The following is an 18,242-nucleotide window of genomic DNA, read 5'->3' as shown; positions in this document are numbered from 1 at the left end:
AGATTCCCAAGCAACCCCCCCCCCCCTCCTATACCCCACCCTCCTCCCCACCAATGCCTTCTCAACCACTGTATACCTCATATAGAACTGCATGTTCTGGCATGCGCTCATACGTGTGTGTGTGTGTGTGTGTGTGTGTGTGTGTGTGTGTGTGTGTGTGTGTGTGTGTGTGTGTGTGTGTGTGTGTGTGTGTGTGTGTGTGTGTGTGTGTGTGTGTGTGAGAGAGAGAGTCAGGTTAGGTTTCATGACAACTATGGCAATTTTTACACTTTGATACCAAACTAAAGTGCTGAATGGACTCTTCTGCTTTTGGTGTGAATTATCTGCCAATATCGTGCTGTCTCCAGCATACACACCATACCATTAAGAGTGTGTGTGTGTGTGTGTGTGTGTGTGTGTGTGTGTGTGTGTGTGTGTGTGTGTGTGTGTGTGTGTGTGTGTGTGTGTGTGTGTGTGTGTGTGTGTGTGCACATCTGTGTGTTTGTAAAGTGAGAATAACTACCACTTCACTTCCTCTGTCCCTTTTCTTTCACGCGCACATGCATGCATGCACACACACACACACACACACACACACACACACACACACACACACACACACACACACACACACACACACACACACACACACACACACACACACACACACACAGAGCGCAGGGAGAGAAGACAGAGTGTGCTAGCATTACACCCAGCTGAATGAGTTCCTTCCATTCTCTGTGTTGTTATTGATCGTATTTAAACAGCTCGAGTCCTGTTGCCTTGTAACAGGAAATTACCTCCATATTGAAACTGTCAGGGTAAGGGCTGGCGTTTGGGCTCTGGCCCTGGGCCAACGTCTGCTGGGGCGGGGGAGAGGGCGTAGAGGGGGGAGAGGGGGGGGGGGGCTATTGGGGGTCGGGGGGTTGGCTTGAGCAACACGGACAATCAATCTCTGAGCCCAATGTCACATTGGGCCACTTGTTAAAGATAATTTTTTGGACGGATTTCTCCTTTATTAGACAAATATACAGTAGGCCGCAGGAGGGACAAGGAGAGAGAGAGGGAGGGAGGGAGGGACAAGGAGAGAGAGAGGGAGGGAGGGAGGGAGGGAGGGACAAGGAGAGAGAGAGGGAGGGAGGGCGGGACAAGGAGAGAGAGAGGGAGGGAGGGAGGGAGGGAGGGAGGGAGGGAGGGACAAGGAGAGAGAGAGAGAGGGAGGGAGGGAGGTACAGAGACTAAGGCTGTGTTCACACGGGCAGATACAAAGATCCATCCATCCATCCATCTTCCACCGCTTAAACTTTGCATCGTTCCATGTAGGCCAGTGCCCAACTGGCACCGCTCAATTTCATTCAATGGGAGCCATGGCAACACGAAGATACAAAGCTCCATGTTACCATTCACTTTCAATGGGAGCCAGCGACACGAAGATACAAAGCTCCATGTTACCATTCATTTTCAATGGGAGCCAGAAACACGAAGATACAAAGCTCCATGTTACCATTCATTTTCAATGGGAGCCAGAAACACGAAGATACAAAGCTCCATGTTACCATTCATTTTCAATGGGAGCCAGAAACACGAAGATACAAAGCTCCATGTTACCATTAATTTTCAATGGGAGCCAGAAACACGGAAATACAAAGCTACATGTTACCATTCACTTTCAATGGGAGCCAGGGACATGATGATACAAAGCGACCGGCGTTTGTAGCTGCAGCAATAAAAATAAATAAGTCCTATTTGCACACCTACTGAGATTGACCGGTGCATCGGAGTATGAACTTGGGAAGAGGAAAAAAGGGGGGAGTCCCGGTTTATATAAAAATAGCTAATCTGCGAGCTTGTAGACCTAAATGACGCATTACGCTGAACCTTGCATTCCGACTATGCGTTTATATAGACACGCACGCCTTCCACCTTGTCCTGGATTTACTGTCGGAAATTACCATGCTGTGAACCTCAGTAAGTAAGTGCGAGGAAGATTGCTATTGATTTTCTCATTCCGGTGTTTTGAAGTTAAACGTCAGGAAGATACAGAGAGGGTTCTGAGGACGCCTCTCCACTCGTCTTCACCCCTCTCTCCTCTCCTCTCCTCTCCTCTCCTCTCCTCTCCTCTCCTCTCCTCTCCTCTCCTCTCCTCTCCTCTCAACCCCTCTCCTCCCCTCCCCGCCTCGGAGACGTAGTAAAAGTAAAAACACTGATAATTGGAAATACTCAAGTAAAGTACAAATACCTCAACATTGTCCTGGTGGTGTAATAAGTACTTGAGTGAATGCACTTACACACCACTGCTTCTCTTCTCTCAATTACTCTCCCCGTCTCCTCTATGCACTCTTCCGTTCCTCTGCCCTTCTCGTCTCGTCTCATATTCTGCTTTCGTCTCCCCTCGTCTCCCCTCCACTCCTCAGTTGTACGCTTCTTATATCTGTCACTTCTGTCACTTAAACTCTCCCGTATCGGCATCACATTGTGTTGTTGTACTGAAGTGGGCCCAGGAAAAGGCAGGTTGTTTGCCTGTCCATCACGTCACGTCACGTCAACAGGTAATAGCCTGAATTCCTCTAACTCCACAACAACAACAACAACACAGGAAGCACAGTACAGCCGACAGTGACGAGTGTATGATGATCACGTACGGGTTATTATACAGCCTGGATTTGTGTGTGTGTGTGTGTGTGTGTGTGTGCGTGTGCGTGCGTGTGCGTGTGCGTGTGTGTGAGTGTGCATGTGCGCGTGTGCGCGTACCTTGAGAACGTCCACATCTGTAGAAGTGCAGGTAATAGAGTCATCCACCTCTCTCACACGCCCATCTGTCTCCACGGTAACCAGCTTGATCGGCACGGCAACGCGACGTCCTGTCAAGATGGCCGTGTTGACAACCTCTGTGTCCTATACGGGGGAGGGAGAGAGAGAGAGAGAGAGAGAGAGAGAGAGAGAGACATGAATTATAAAAAAAAACTATACTTTACACCGGCGATAACCAACCTGTGTGCCAGTTGGATGTTGCAATTGCGGGACCTCAAACCTCAAATAATTGGCAAAACATTAAGATCCACCGCGCGGTGCATCCGGCTTTGACGAGCGTCCAGAGTTTCACAAAGCGTTTGTTCTTTCAAGACACCCCTAGGCTGTAAATGTACATTTTCATCCACGGCGCCCCTGAATTACATCAACCGCTTATCTGTAGTCTGGTCGCGGGGGCAACAGCTCCACCAGAGTGCTCCAGACTTCCCTCTCCAGAGCAACATTCGTGACTTCCTCCTGGGGGATTCCGAGATGTTCCAAGGCCAGTGAGTCGATGTGTTTCCTCCAACTGCGCCTTGGTCTGCCCCGGGGTCTCCTCCCAGTGGGACGTGCGTCGAGGACCTCCCTAGGGAGGCGCCCGAGAGGCATCCTAACCAGATGCCCGAACCACCTCAGCTGGCTCCTTTCCAGGCGAAGGAGCAGCGGTTCTACTCCGAGTCTCTCTCGTGTGACTGAACATCTCACCCTATCTCTAAGGGAGATGCCAGCCACACATCGAAGAAAACTCATTTCGGCCGCTTGTATTCGCGACCTTATTCTTTCGGTCATGACCCACACTTCATGACCATAGGTGAGAGTAGGAACGAAGATTGCTCGGTAGACGGAGAGCTTTGCCTTCTGGCTCAACTCTCTTTTCGTCAACAGTGCGGTACAGCGACTGCAATACCGCCCCTGCCGCTCCGATTCTCCGGCTGATCTCCTTCTCCGTCCTCCCCTCACTCGTCTCTAATGGTTAATAAACATACACATAGCATCTTATATTTATGTCATATATTTTACAGTAGCCTAAATAAATATGAAGGCTAAGTCTCCCCCCCCTAAGATATAACGTATCATGAGGAAACTACTTGAATCTCTGCATCCGTATTCTGGAGTGGAACATTCGCCAAGTCGCGTTAATTGCGACACGTTGTGATAACGTAGATCGAAAAACACACAAAACATAGTGCAACTAAGTAGCCTATAGAGGGTTAAACTGAAGTGATATTGATGAATTACAAATCTCTCAAAGTATTCTGAGGCGCCGTACACACTATTGAAACGAAATCGCTCTCTGTTCAAGGGGGGTGGGGGGGGAGCAGAGCAGCTCGCAATCTATTTTCAATGGGAGTCACTGGGTTTCACAGAGAAGCTCTGCTCCATGGGGGGAGGGCAGAACACAGCCATGGAGCTGTGTTGTGTGAGTGTGTGTCTGAGCTGTGAACATGCCTTTCCCACTTATATGTTTTCCTTTTGATAAAGCCTCATGGTCAGCACCAAACAATGTGAATGCTATACAATGCTAGCTAGTTTGTATTCAGAGAGTTTGTGTTCACAAACGGAGGTCTCATTGAAAATGAACTATAGGCGCGTTTTATCGCTCCCAGTTTGCAAGGCCCCTTTGTGTGATGCTGTAGCATGAGAGTAGTATGAGAGAGTTAGAGAGTGGGGGAGGAATGTGGCGAGAGAGCCAGAGAGTGTGAGCTGTGAGGGAGTGAATACTTTTCACGTGGCGTCTCGATTTCAATTTCCTTGTTACTGAGAGGAGAGAGACAGAGCGAGAGAGAGAGAGAGAGAGAGCGAGAGAGAGAGAGAGAGAGAGAGAGAGCGAGAGATTTTCATCAAAGCTTGGTACACAACAATGAACACTTTATCTCAGTCCAGCAAGAGAGACAGAGGGAATTGAAATTGAAGCACCTTTACTCGTCAATAAACAAGGACAGACTCAACATAAGCACCAGATTACACATAGATAAAACAGATTTAGGTGTCTGGTAGAAACACGGACATAAAGCTCAACAACAGAAGAGAGGAGCTCATTGAACCGCCACGGGAGACAGAAAATCAACAACATTATTCTTGAACGAACGGAATCTAAAGCCCACTTTCACTCTTAAAACTTATACAGAAGCTCCTTACCTGAAGCCTTTAATTCCCCCTCCCCACCACCCTTGCATTTATTAAATGGACAGTTCTCAAAACGTTTTTTTCTATGTCAAGGACCCCCGGATGGATACATATTAGCCCACGGAACTAGGCTGATTAATCAGACTGAAGCTTGGTCTATGGTCTGTAGCCAGGCTACCGCGGACCCCTATTTGAAAAGATTATGCCAGGGACCTTTTAGTTTTTTTACGGCCATAGCAGTGATTGTCAACCATTTTAATTTCAAGGATCGTCAATTTGACATGCATTAGACCACGGATCATCCCCATTTAACACTTTAATTGCCCGGAACTATTTAATCCATTACATTCATGCGCCCAGTCGATTTATAAACACGGACGCCTTTTCCGGACGGACCGGCCGGAAGTTCATGATGTTGTGTAGCAGCTAACAATAGCCACAGCACTTTAGAATCGATCGACAACAACGGGAGACGAGAATAAATCTAGCGAGACTAGCGACTGGACCGCGGAGCGCCGTCTAACACAGGATCTTTTTTCAGAAAAAGACGGGATGATTTAGATCGCGATTTATGAACGTTTTAAGATTTTCGTTTTCATCAGCTAAACAGAGGAGGGAGTTTTTTGATGACGTCTCAGTCTTGCGCGTCACCGAGGAGAGCCCAGCAGGCGCGCCTGGGCTATACAGCCAGGCGATCTGTTCTCGTATCAATAAACTTCGTCTTTAGGATATATAGAATACTACGTCCTGAGCGTCGGGCGTTACTAATAGAAAGGACAAAGAACTTCGTCCTGGGCGATTAATCTGTTAATGTCCATGTGTGGGACCCCTGCAGTGTGGGACCCCAGTGTACACTATATCATTTGACTTTGAGAGTGTCCAAATAAACCTGTAAGTAAGTGTCCATTTGGTTCCTAACTATAAATAATTTGGCTGGGATGGAGCCCCTGGGTCCTGGAACCCCCTCTAGGACCCCTGGGAGTCCCCTGGGTCCTGGAACCCCCTCTAGGACCTCTGGGAGTCCCCTGGGTCCTGGAACCCCCTCTAGGACCCCTGGGAGTCCCCTGGAACCCCCTCTAGGACCCCTGGGAGTCCCCAGGAACCCCCTCTAGGACCCCTGGGAGTCCCCTCTAGGACCCCTGGGAACCCCCTCTAGGACCCCTGGGAGTCCCCAGACACCACTTGAGACTCAGCCCTGGTCTTAAAATCACACCCGTGTGAACTTATCATCATACATCATCTCATTCCAGCGAGATTCGACAATTTGCGTCCTCACTTTTCCCCATCGCTATGGGGTGATCGCTATGATTCACACAAACACACAAAGCTGGGCATAGGAGGCCTAAACAAATAACACACCATCCTCAAAACGCAAAGACCCAGAGACCTCCAAAAGATCTCAAACCCAAAAGTCCTGCCGTGCCGTGCACACAATGGAGGTAGAAGTTTATAGTCCGTGCATCGCCGTTATTGTGGAAGAAAGTTTTCGCCGAAAATTAGCCGATCGACAAGCCCACAGCGTGTTGCTTGTCGATCGTCCATCTGCTATTTTCTGTGAAATATTTACACAATACGGAGGCCTGGGTGTGAGTGTGGAGGCCTGGGCGTGAGTGTGGAAACGTCTGAAATCACTCATTATCTCAAATGCGAAAACTGAAGACCCAAATTATAGCACGCACACAATCGCATTGCTTCAGAATCCTCATTGAGTTTCTGTACTATCTTTTCTCTCCGCCGGCCAAAGGCGGGCGAGCGATTACAGTATGTCTGACTGTCTGTGTGTCTATGTTTCCGGAACGCATCTCGAAAACCTCTGAACCAATCAGTGCATGGCAAACTGCCAGCAGGCACAGAATACTTTTCAAATCCATCATTAATAACTATGTGATTCGAGTCCATCTTTAGTTTAATTTAGTAGCAAGTTCCACATTTTTTTTTATCATTCAAGTAACAATACAGTACAGAGTTTTTCCCTCACACCAAATGTCCAAAACTCAAAAGTATCAGAAGACTTCTCAAAGGGAAGGCTGTGTGCTGCTATGTGTGTTGCTATGTGTGTTGCTATGTGTGCTGCTATGTGTGCTGCTATGTGTGCTGCTATGCCAATAACTTGTCGAGTGACTGACAAGTGTTGAAGTCTGTCACTCACTGTGAGTGATTTATGGTGTTATCTTTCTGGTAAAATCCAAATATGTTAACTTAAGAACTCTGGACATGAGGACATTGTTTATTTACTGTGCACACATGTATCCTATTGTATGTCAGACTGTATGTCTGTGACCCCACAGTCACAGACCCAATTTAGTTACCCTCACACAGTGGCTATGGCCAGTTTAACTTACACGTCGTTGTTTTGTGTGGCTTATTGTGGTGGTTTCTAAGTATAACCCAGGGGGCTAGACATTGCTGATCTTGTATTATAGAAGGGTTATAGAAGGGAAGGGTTTTTTACAGACGGGTAAAAGGGCAGGGGGCCCCATTGATTGTCTATGTGTGCACGTGCTGCCTCATCCGAAACGCAGCAGATTTAAAGCCACGGCTTCTCCCACTGTCCTCCCACTGTCCAGCACCCAATTTCTGGCCACAACAAAACGAAACAAAATAACCCCCCCGAAAAAGGGAAAAAAAACACACTACTCTACAGCAGGGGTTCTCAACCCGTGGGTCGCGACCCCTCGGGGGGGTCGCCAAATTATTTTAGGGGGTCCCCTAAAAATGTTAAAAAAAAAAAAAAAAAAAGGTTTTTTAATTTTTTATTTTCACGATTTAAAAAAAATAGCAGACCTACAAGCTCGTAGCGCGCCACTCGGTGGCGCGCTATGAGCTTGTAGATCTGCTATTTTTCAATAGCTAAATTATAACAATGCTTAAAACACCAAAAGGGGTTCCCGCCCAAAATGGGTTAAGGTTATTGTAGCAGTCAATTTATATTGGGGGTCGGGAGGGTGCGGGGCGGGGGTCCCGAGACATTGCCAAAGCATTTCCGGGGGTCCCCGGCCAAAAACGTTGAGAACCCCTGCTCTACAGTACAATAAATTAAATTGAACACAATTAAGACGCGGCATATTCAACTGGCCCAGAAAGCCAGGGCACACCTGTTGTGAGCTTGTAGATCGGCTATTTTCAGCATGCAAACAATTGTAAAATCAGGCAAACAAGGCCCGCCAAAATACATTTCCGGTGACAAAATCAACTGTAGATTTAGTCGACTAAAGCTAGACTAACAGTAAAACATTTCAGATGACTAAAATATGACTAAAATGAAATGAACATCTATTCTAAAGACTATGACTAAACAGCTTTGAATCCTAGTTAATGTACTTGGCACTCTAAATGGCACCAGTTACCCTGCAGTTTGTTGACTATGGTTGATGATGCTATGTACCGATATTGTGCCTCGTAATTCGCTCTGCATTCGAGCATCTGCTAAGGGCCATAATTGTAAATTGATAGGAAAAATCACGTTGGTGAGAAAAATCACTTGCTCCGTAGAGACAGCAAGCAATCACTCCCACGTGCGCTCAAAGAGAAAAAAAAGTCCACTTGTCCAAATATGCAATTATAAATGTGACAATGATCATAATCAGCTTGATTACAGCTGATTACATCCTTTCTGCTGAAGGAAATTATACACACACATCAAACAACTAACACTCACAATGCACACGCACGGACGGACGCATGCACACACACACGCACGCACACACACACACACACACACACACACACACACACACACACTTGCACGCCCCGCTCTAATCTGCTGGAGGCTGTAGGAGGTAAACAACAAATTATAGCACATAAATATCAAAAAGAAGAGTAAGACAAAATGAGGAGTCTTCAACATTTTTCAGGCCAAGAACCCCTTTAGCGCCCTCGGGTGGCACAGTGCTAAAGTGCACCGCGGATGTTGTGGGCTGGAATCCACCGTGGTGCATCGTGTTTGGGGGAGGGAAGCTGAGCATGGAGGGTGAGCTTGTAGATTGGCTTTAACATCGCTGAAGACTTCCCTGTCCAACATGACTCTGCATTACTCCATTTAGCGCCGTCTTGTATCCCCTGCTGGCACTGAGGCCAGGGTCAAAGGAAAGGGGAGTCCCTCATGCACAGAGGTGAGGTTCCTCTCCAAGTGCTTACCAGCACAGGACCGGAATTACACTATGGACAGTTCAAAGACTGGCTTATCCTACTGAGAAAGAGCACTTCTTAAAGAGGGAGTTCCACAATGTTTGTATTTGTCAGGTTTTTCATGTGTCTATGGAGGTGACAGTACTTCATTAGACACCCTGGAGTCGTTTTTATGCATGTGCAATGGTGTATTAACTTTGTATTTAGGGTTTCTTCCTGGAGGCTGAACCCTTGAGAGTCAAACGGGCCAATTAAATAAACGGTAATATAGTGACATCACATGATCAGCCCCTCCCCTAACCCCTCCCCCTTTTTATCATACAACTACAGATGTGGGTGCGGCTTCAGTTCAGGTGGATCACCACCCATCACCACCCACCAGGCATACCTAATGAACTGGTGGGCGTGTCCACATAAAAGCATGATTTTAACAAATACTGTACACTTTTTGGAAAAAGTTATTCCTCCTTATATTATAATAATACCTGATGATCATGTTTTAGGGTGGAAAAAAATTGTGGCACTCCATCTTTAATGATAATAGTATACCGGTAGTGTTATGAGTTGTCCGTGTGTAATGTCAATCCTTTCTTTCCAAATTTGAGTGTACATGATCCCAGTTTAAAAATAAAGTCTCTGCCTATAAGGCATTAAAGGGATCATGCAGGTATCACAACAAACTTGTGTTGTAACTTCACTGATGGATCATTTGGGGAACAGACATCCAGTGGATGCGTTTTAGGACACTTGATAGAAGCCCCATCTATTCCCAAGGAGTCTATAGATGCAGACGATACAGGACCATCATAATACTTCAGTGCCAAAGATGAACGATCAGCATCCGTGTCAACCAAAACTGAATATGAACACCATTTGTTCTGCTGATAATCAAACAACTCCAACGACATCATAGGCAAAGTATCAGAAGCACCACTTAACACATTTGACACACTGGGACTCTACTCTGTGGGCAGCCCTATTTGTTTTGCTGAGCCGGGCCGTTCCATTTCATGGGGAATTGGTGGTCCCGCTCTTTGTTGTGGGGCCTGGGCATCCGTGCCCTGCTGAGTGTTCTGGCTACCCTGGGCGTTGCAGCCCTGGTGACAACTTTGACCCTGGCTATTATGGTGACCTTGTTGACCTTGGTGACCTTGATTGCGACGTCCCTGGTTCTGCTTTTTCCTGCACTCGCGGCTCCAGTGGCCCGTTTCTTTTGCAGTAATTACCCCTATATCTCCTGGGGGCATCCTCGGCCCCCTGATTATTCACATGATGTGAAAACATTGTTGGTATGGGGCCTTTTGTCTTTTCTAATGGAAAGATGCATGCTGCATCTTTCTCTCTCTACTCCTTTTCTTTCACGTACGCAATCACATGGCATGCGTGTGTTCGCCCAATTGGATGGATGGGGAGGGGGACTCGGTTGCAATTTTCCTAGTATAGATTGATATCACGACGAAGTGACAATATCATTTATATCAATGTGATATTGGCTAGGTTTTTCTGCACAGACATGTGATTGCATACGTTTTCCGCACTGTATCAAGACAGCATCAGATTATATATTCCATGATATTGTTCTTTCAGAACAAAAGAGGGCACTGTTATGAGTTGTCCGTGTACATCTAAGTCTGTGTACTTGAACTTGAGATACAGTGTACTTGATATGTGTACTGCCTGTACTGTAGCCTACTTTATAGATAGGCTACGAGAGACATCTTTGTCTCATATCTTGTTGTCACATCACTATGATCCAGCACTATATATGTTCCCTGTTTGTGTAATAAACTTGGTGAACCTTTAGCGTGATACTGTCTCGTGTCGCGTTATTGATTCTCCTGGGCCTGCCGCAGCAGTCGCCGTACCAAAGGAATACTTCAACTGGATTATCACACACCACACAGCCTGCACACACTGCCTGTCAGAACCAGACCGAGGGTCCATTGAGAGATCACAACAGGTATTATAATATTTCTAGATTGCAGTATTACTTAAGCAAAACATTTGAGTACTTTTTGTGTTAATGTTTGGTTCAGACCAAAGATTTTCAAAGACTAAGCTATGATGACTAAAACTAGGACTAAATGTACCGAACATTTCGTCAACAAATAAAAACTAGACGTAAAACGTTATAGAGGGACTAGTGGAGAAAAAAAAGACAAGTCATTTCACGCTTGGTTGCGCTCGGGTGTTAATCCATTTTGACCTGAGATCAGATTCTAAAAATGTCTTCTACATCCTGACAGTTTTCTGAAAAAGCTATGTTTCTATGTCAGTGGTTCTTCGATTTTTCAAAAATAGCAGACCTACAAGCTCGTAGCGCGCCACTCGGTGGCGCGCTATGAGCTTGTAGATCTGCTATTTTTCAATAGCTAAAGCATAACATAATGCTAACACCAAAAGGGGTTCCCGCCCAAAATGGGTTAAATTAGCAGCTCTACAAGCAGCAACTATAGGAGACCACGTCCAACCACTGCAGATGTGCTATACTTGCATTAACATATTTTGGCTCAAACAGCATTTCATTCATTACAATAAGTTCCGGATTGCCGGCTGTATAACGATTACTCATTAAGTGATTAATGAAAGCCGCCATTGTTTTCCTGTCCCGTCAAACTTGTTTTTTTCATTCACAGCACTATAAACCATGCAGAGAGGAGTGACTGAGAATGATCACTGTACACACTTAACACAACGCCATCCGTCATTATCACAGTCAATGTACACAAATTCCGTCAATGGAAACCTTGTATGTCCAAAACCGTTAACTTTGCCAGCAAGTGGAACGAAAACGTTCAGAAATAGCTCACAACGAGCTTGCAGATCTTGCACAATCTGCAAGCTTACTTTCGACGCTCTGGCATAACGAAGTAGTGCATTAACCACTTAAAGGTTTCATGACATTTATTTTCATTCATTTTTCGTCTTTCCTTTTAGGTTGTATTACTTCAATTCCCCCCACACAACCTGAACTCTGAACATTCACTGGATTTTCTGTGGTCTGTGGTTTTCTCTGTGTGTTCTGAAGCCTTTTGTGCTGCAATGAAAACAGGTTAAACAGTGAAAACAGTGACACCTTCTGGTAAATTGTAATGTCATATTATATGGGATGTGTGGCCACTTACATCACAGTCCACAGGGAAATCAGAGCACTTGTTTGAGCCAGAAAACCCTAGACCACAGAAAATCTACTGAATGTTAAAAGTTCAGGTTTATTGGGTGCAATTGAGCTCAGAAAACCTAAAAAAATAAATAAGAAAAATTACAAAAACTCACAATCCCTTTAAAACCCATATGGAGTCTTTCAGGGCTCTGTGTCTTTTCTGTTTTCACTCTGTTTTCACTATAAATATATTCTATTGGAAATAGCAGATGCACAAGCTCGCAACGCGTTGCATTGCAACACGTTGCGAGCTGCGAACATTTTGCCAGAATACAGATGCTGTGGTGCAAGTGATGACAAAAACATGAAAAGTAGAAATATGGAGATATGCAGTGGTGGAAAAAGTACTCAAATGTTTTACTTAAGTAAAAGTATGAATACTGCAATGTAGATGTACTCCGTTACAAATAGAACTCCCATATTCAAAATGTACTCAGGTAAAAGTACAAAATGTATCGGCAACAAAATGTACTTAAAGTAGCCTACTAAAAGTAAAAGTACTCATATTGCAATGCAGTGTGTCCCATTTCACAAGTTCACAATGTGTACAAAATCTTTTGAAAATAGCCGATCTACAAGCTCACAATGTGTCGCATCGTGACCCATTGTGTGAGCTTGTAGATCAGCTATTTTCAAAAGCCCTGAATGCATAGGGTTGAAGTGGTTAAGTTGTCCAATCAAAATTAAAATATCCAAAGTAACTATAGTAACTAAAGTTTTCAAATAATTGCAGTGGAGTAAAGGTACAAGTTTTGGCTCTAGTATGTCCAATTTAAAAAAGTATTGGAAATTCTCATGTAAAGTACAAATACCTCAACATTGTAGTTAAGTGCAGTACTTAAAGATGGAGTGCCACGATTTCTTTCCACCCTAAAACATGATCACCGGGTATTATTATAATATAAGGAGGAAGAACTTTTTTCCAAAAAGTGTACAGTATTTGTTAAAATCATGCTTTTATGTGGACACGCCCATGAGTTCATTAAGTATGCCTGGTTTGCCTGGTGCAGGGCTAGGCAACCTTTATTATCAGAAGAGCCATTTTTGGCCCAAAAACGTATTACAATTCTATCTGGAGCCGCAAAATATGTTTGCTTTAATTAAGCAAACTTTCACTATTTGTGATTTTTCTGGTCTTTTAATATTACATTTTATTGTTTGCTAATTTCTCAAAGCATGTCAAGTATACTGTACCAGTAAGCCAGCAGCATTGGTGGTGAAAACAAACATAGATGTCGTATCATGAATACATTCTTCTATTCTTCTATTTTCCTTCATTCAATTTGATTCTTATTTTTATCTGGTGTATAGGCAACATTGTTTTGCAATATCAAAATGAAAGAATAACTTTATGCCTACTACTACCTAATCATAATGTATTGCGCCCGTAGCAACTGGGAGCCACGGGAGAGGGCCACATGAGCCACATGTGGCTCTAGAGCTGCAGGTTACCTACCCCTGGCCTGGTGGGTGGTGATGGGTGGTGATCCACCTGAACTGAAGCTGTAGTTGTATGATAAAGGGGGCGGGGTTAGGGGAAGGGCTGACAGTGTGATGTCACTAATATCACTGTTTATTTCATTGGCCCGTTTGACTGTCAAGGGTTCAGCCTCCAGGAAGAAACCCAAAATACAAAGTTGATACACCATTGCACATAAAAAACGACTCCAGGGTGTCTAATGAAGTACTGTCACCTCATAGACACATGCAAAATTGGAAAAATACAAAAATTGTGGCACTCCATCTTTAAGAAAATGTACTGAGTTAGTTACTTTACACCAATGGAGATATGACTTTCTGTACTGAGTTAGTTACTTTACACCAATGGAGATATGACTTTCTGTACTGAGTTAGTTACTTTACACCAATGGAGATATGACTTTCTGTACTGAGTTAGTTACTTAATTACACCAATGGAGATATGACTTTCTGTACTGAGTTAGTTACTTTACACCAATGGAGATATGACTTTCTGTACTGAGTTAGTTACTTTACACCAATGGAGATATGACTTTCTGTACTGAGTTAGTTACTTTATACCAATGGAGATATTATGACTTTCTGCCTGACAAGTGATGCTATGCTTGGGGGTCACTGGTGCACATGGCCTCATTAATTCACTGATATTAATGTAAGAGCCTGTTGACAGGTAGCATACATTAATGACTTTGTGTGTTGCCTGACCTATAACGTCAACTCAGATGAACTGCTACATCATTAATGATGGGATCATAAATGTACAATGAAAAGGGCAAAAATGCTTAATTACACCCATCTCTAACTGCTGAAATCAGGTCTGTGTGTGTGTGTGTGTGTGTGTGTGCTTGATTATTATTATTACAAAACATGCATTAACTACTGCATAATGAGTACTTTTACTTTTCGTACTTTAAGAACATTTTGACGGCAATACTTTTGAACTTTTACTCAATTACATTTTGAATTCCGTACTTTGAAGCAATAATTATGTCAATATTGTAATGACCTTTTTTTTGGGGGGGGGGGGGGGCCCAGATGTGTCACAGAGACTACATTTTTTGGGGGAGCGTTCTACCCTACCCTACTCTACCCTACCCTATTGTTGGTCTGAATACCAAAAAAGGTCATTCAAATTTGGACATATTATTGCTTATAGCAGCTTTAAGTAAAACAAAATGTAAGTACTTTTTTCCCCACTGGCTGCGAGACAGCGGAGACACGGCAGCAACCGCTGAGAAAGAATAGTGCTAATATAGACTAATGCATAATGGAATAGAGTTGCTGAACAAGCAAGCTTGATTTGAAAGGTTTTGGGTGATTACACAGAAGTGCATGTACAGAATTTGACTCTTTTACAGAGACAGTCATGGCGGAAAGTCTAACTGTTCAGGAGGAGAGAAACTGTTTTTTATTTTATTTTTGAATCCAAATATTTAATCCAAAATTTGAATTACCTTTTTTTTATTTTTTATTTTAGATTTCTACACATCTAGGGGCCGCAATCTGCATTCAGATATTTTCCTAGAAGCTTTGTCATTGGTCGATTTGCCTGTCTGCTTCCTGATTGGTTAGTCATTGCGACCAGGTTTTTTTTTTCGACCAATGACAAAGGTTCTAGGAACATCTTTGAATGCAGATTGCGGCCCCTAGATGTGTCACAGAGACTAAATTTTTTCGGGAGCGTTCTACCCATTGCTGGCTGTCTGAATACAAAAACAAAAATGTCTGAAGTAAATGTCAGAGCTACGTATGAAATAAATGCTTAAACATGTTAGAGACCACAGAAGTGAACCTTCCAAGCCTGTTTTCTCAAAACATGGTGGGTCAAACTGAACAACCATACAGTATGTCAATTTGAAGCTATGATTAGAAAAAACAAAAAGAAAAAGAAATCCAAAGATTGATTATCAAGTTTGGTCACATAATATGTCATTATTATTATTGGGATGTGCCTCCTCATGTCGCTACTGGGCCCACTTTAGTGTTGTTGTTGTTTTTATTGTTTATTCTTTATATTTTTTGTTATACTGTAAATGCATACACCAAAGTGCTAAATAGGCTAAGGACAATTTGATGCTTATGTTTTATTTGTAACTTTTCACCCTTTATGCATGTTGCCATATAGGACAGTATACTATCTCACAGTTTATCCTCTCGTTAACACATTCAGCAATTAGACGCAACACTCCAATAGCAGCGTTTAAATTCTGCTCTGTTGACAGAGACTTGCACACCTCCTACGTACAGTACATGTACAAGCACAAAAAATGAAACGGCATGTTCACACCTTCATTGTTAAATGAACACTGTGTGTTATAGTGTGTGTTATAACACTGTGTGTTAGAGTGTGCAATTGTGTCAAGCAGAACCATGTCTCCCAGTTGGTTAACAACTGGAGGTTAGTGGGAGGAGAACTACAGTGTTAGTATATAGACATCTCTCCTCGAACCAGAGTATAGACATCTCTCCTCGAACGAGAGCGTAGACATCTCTCCTCGAACGAGAGCATAGACATCTCTCCTCGAACCAGAGTATAGACATCTCTCCTCGAACCAGAGTATAGACATCTCTCCTCGAACTAGGAGAACTACAGTGTTAGTATAGACATCTCTCCTCGAACCAGAGCGAGAGCGACAGACAGACAGACCTGTAGACAGACAGACAGACAGACAGACAGACAGACAGACAGACAGACAGACAGACTCTAGAAATGAAAGAGAGAAATTGACAGAAAAAGGATAAAAGGAAAAATAAGACTTTACAGAGACAGACTGAATGAGAGTCAGATAGAGAGAGAGAGAGAGAGAGAGAGAGAGAGAGAGAGAGAGAGAGAGAGAGAGAGAGAGAGAGAGAGAGAGAGAGAGAGAGAGAGAGAGAGAGAATTTCATGCTTGTCCAGTAGAATTATTAAGTGTCCCGTCAATGGCCGACTCCCTACCGCCTTCAAAAGCTGTTCCATACTGCACACAGATAAGGCCCGGAGGTGTGTGTGTGTGTGTGTGTGTGTGTGTGTGTGTGTGTGTGTGTGTGTGTAAACTCATGGCTGACAAATACGTCTGTGTGGGCAACTCGCAGAGAGATGCATTGTGGGAAAGAAGCGCCTCCTCAATTGAGCTTATCCATGCGTGTCCTATATGCATGTGTGTGTCTGTGTGATGTGTGATGTGTGATGTGTGTGCGCGTGCGTGTGTGACTGACACACACACACACACACACACACACACACACACACACACACACACACACACACACACACACACACACACACACACACACACACACACACACACACACACACACACACACACACACACACACACACACACACACACACACACACACACACACACACACACACACACACTTCCAGTTTTGTGTCCAAAACTCCAAATGAGATTCCACAGGAGATTTACAATGAGCATAAACTCGGTATGTGACAAACCTTGGCTCTCGCTGCACGTACACACGCACGCACACTATCGGACCCGACTCCCACTCCATGGCTCTGATTTCCACTGCAGGAAAAGTCATTGTTTCGTGCCAGCGAGAGCCTGGGTTTGTCATATACCGAGTTTATGCTCGGTATATGACAAACCCAGCACGCACGCACGCACGCACGCACTGTCAAGTCAGGAGAGCTTGGACCCAAATGCAGGAGGAGGCAGAGGCAGAGCAGGTCATTTCAAAAGGTTTAATAACTAAAAAAAAACTAGAATACAAACGAAAAGACTGGAAGCACAAAGGTGTCAAGACAAGACACACGCAATGAACATACCACAATGAACTAGCAAGGAAACACTGGGATCAGGGGGGTATAAATACACAAGGACACAGGTGAACACAACTGAAAATCAACACTGGGATAGGCTGGGGAACTAACAGCACAAGGTGGAAACACTAGGCTAATCACAGTACAGGTTGACAAGGCCGGCAAACAGTAACAAGGCAGACAGGAAACACTAGGAACAATTCTACAAAATAAAAGCACACAAGGGTAAAGCAAAACTCAAACAGGATCTCATCTAGGAAACCAAGAACACAATACTTCAAAAATCAGTGTGCGTGAAAACAGAAAAGTAAAACACCAACCATTACAGGAAAACATGAAAACCAGCACGTCACGGATCGTGACACGCACGCACGCACGCACGCACAAACTGATAATAGTGAGTTTCTCTTCATCACCCAAATGAGCCAATTCCTCATGTTGGGTTAGGGTTATCATTCAGAACACCCAGCCCCCCCACCCCCCCCCCCCCCCCCCCTCCCCTCTCTCTCTCTCTCGCTCCATTCCTCTCCAGTCCTTATCTTTTGATCTTAAACTGACCTTTCGTCAACTACAAACTCCAGGGACCACTCAACAAACTCCAGGGACCACTCATCAAACTCCAGGGACCACTCATCTAACTCCAGGGACCACTCATCAAACTCCAGGGACCACTCATCTAACTCCAGGGACCACTCATCTAACTCCAGGGACCACTCATCTAACTCCAGGGACCACTCATCTAACTCCAGGGACCACTCATCCAAAGCAGCCGGCCGGGCCCCTCCAGGGCCCTTTATTGTACTCTCTA

General features: G+C 44.3%; 1 protein-coding gene across 1 annotated transcript in view; it reads right to left on the bottom strand.

The window, feature by feature from the left end:
• Positions 1–18,242, bottom strand: part of LOC306934667 (transmembrane protein 132D) — a 434,395-nt gene that overhangs the window by 67,528 nt on the left and 348,625 nt on the right. Inside the window, exon 8 of the mRNA XM_079517336.1 lies at positions 2,731–2,874. Within this exon, the coding sequence (XP_079373462.1) occupies positions 2,731–2,874 (144 nt within the window). The remainder of the gene's footprint in view (positions 1–2,730; positions 2,875–18,242) is intronic.

This window comes from Electrona antarctica (assembly GCF_951216825.1).
Source record: "Electrona antarctica genome assembly, chromosome: 12".
Taxonomy (NCBI): Eukaryota; Metazoa; Chordata; class Actinopteri; order Myctophiformes; family Myctophidae; genus Electrona; species Electrona antarctica.
Note: the sequence above shows the minus strand (reverse complement) of the source record. Positions and strands in the feature narration are given on the sequence as shown.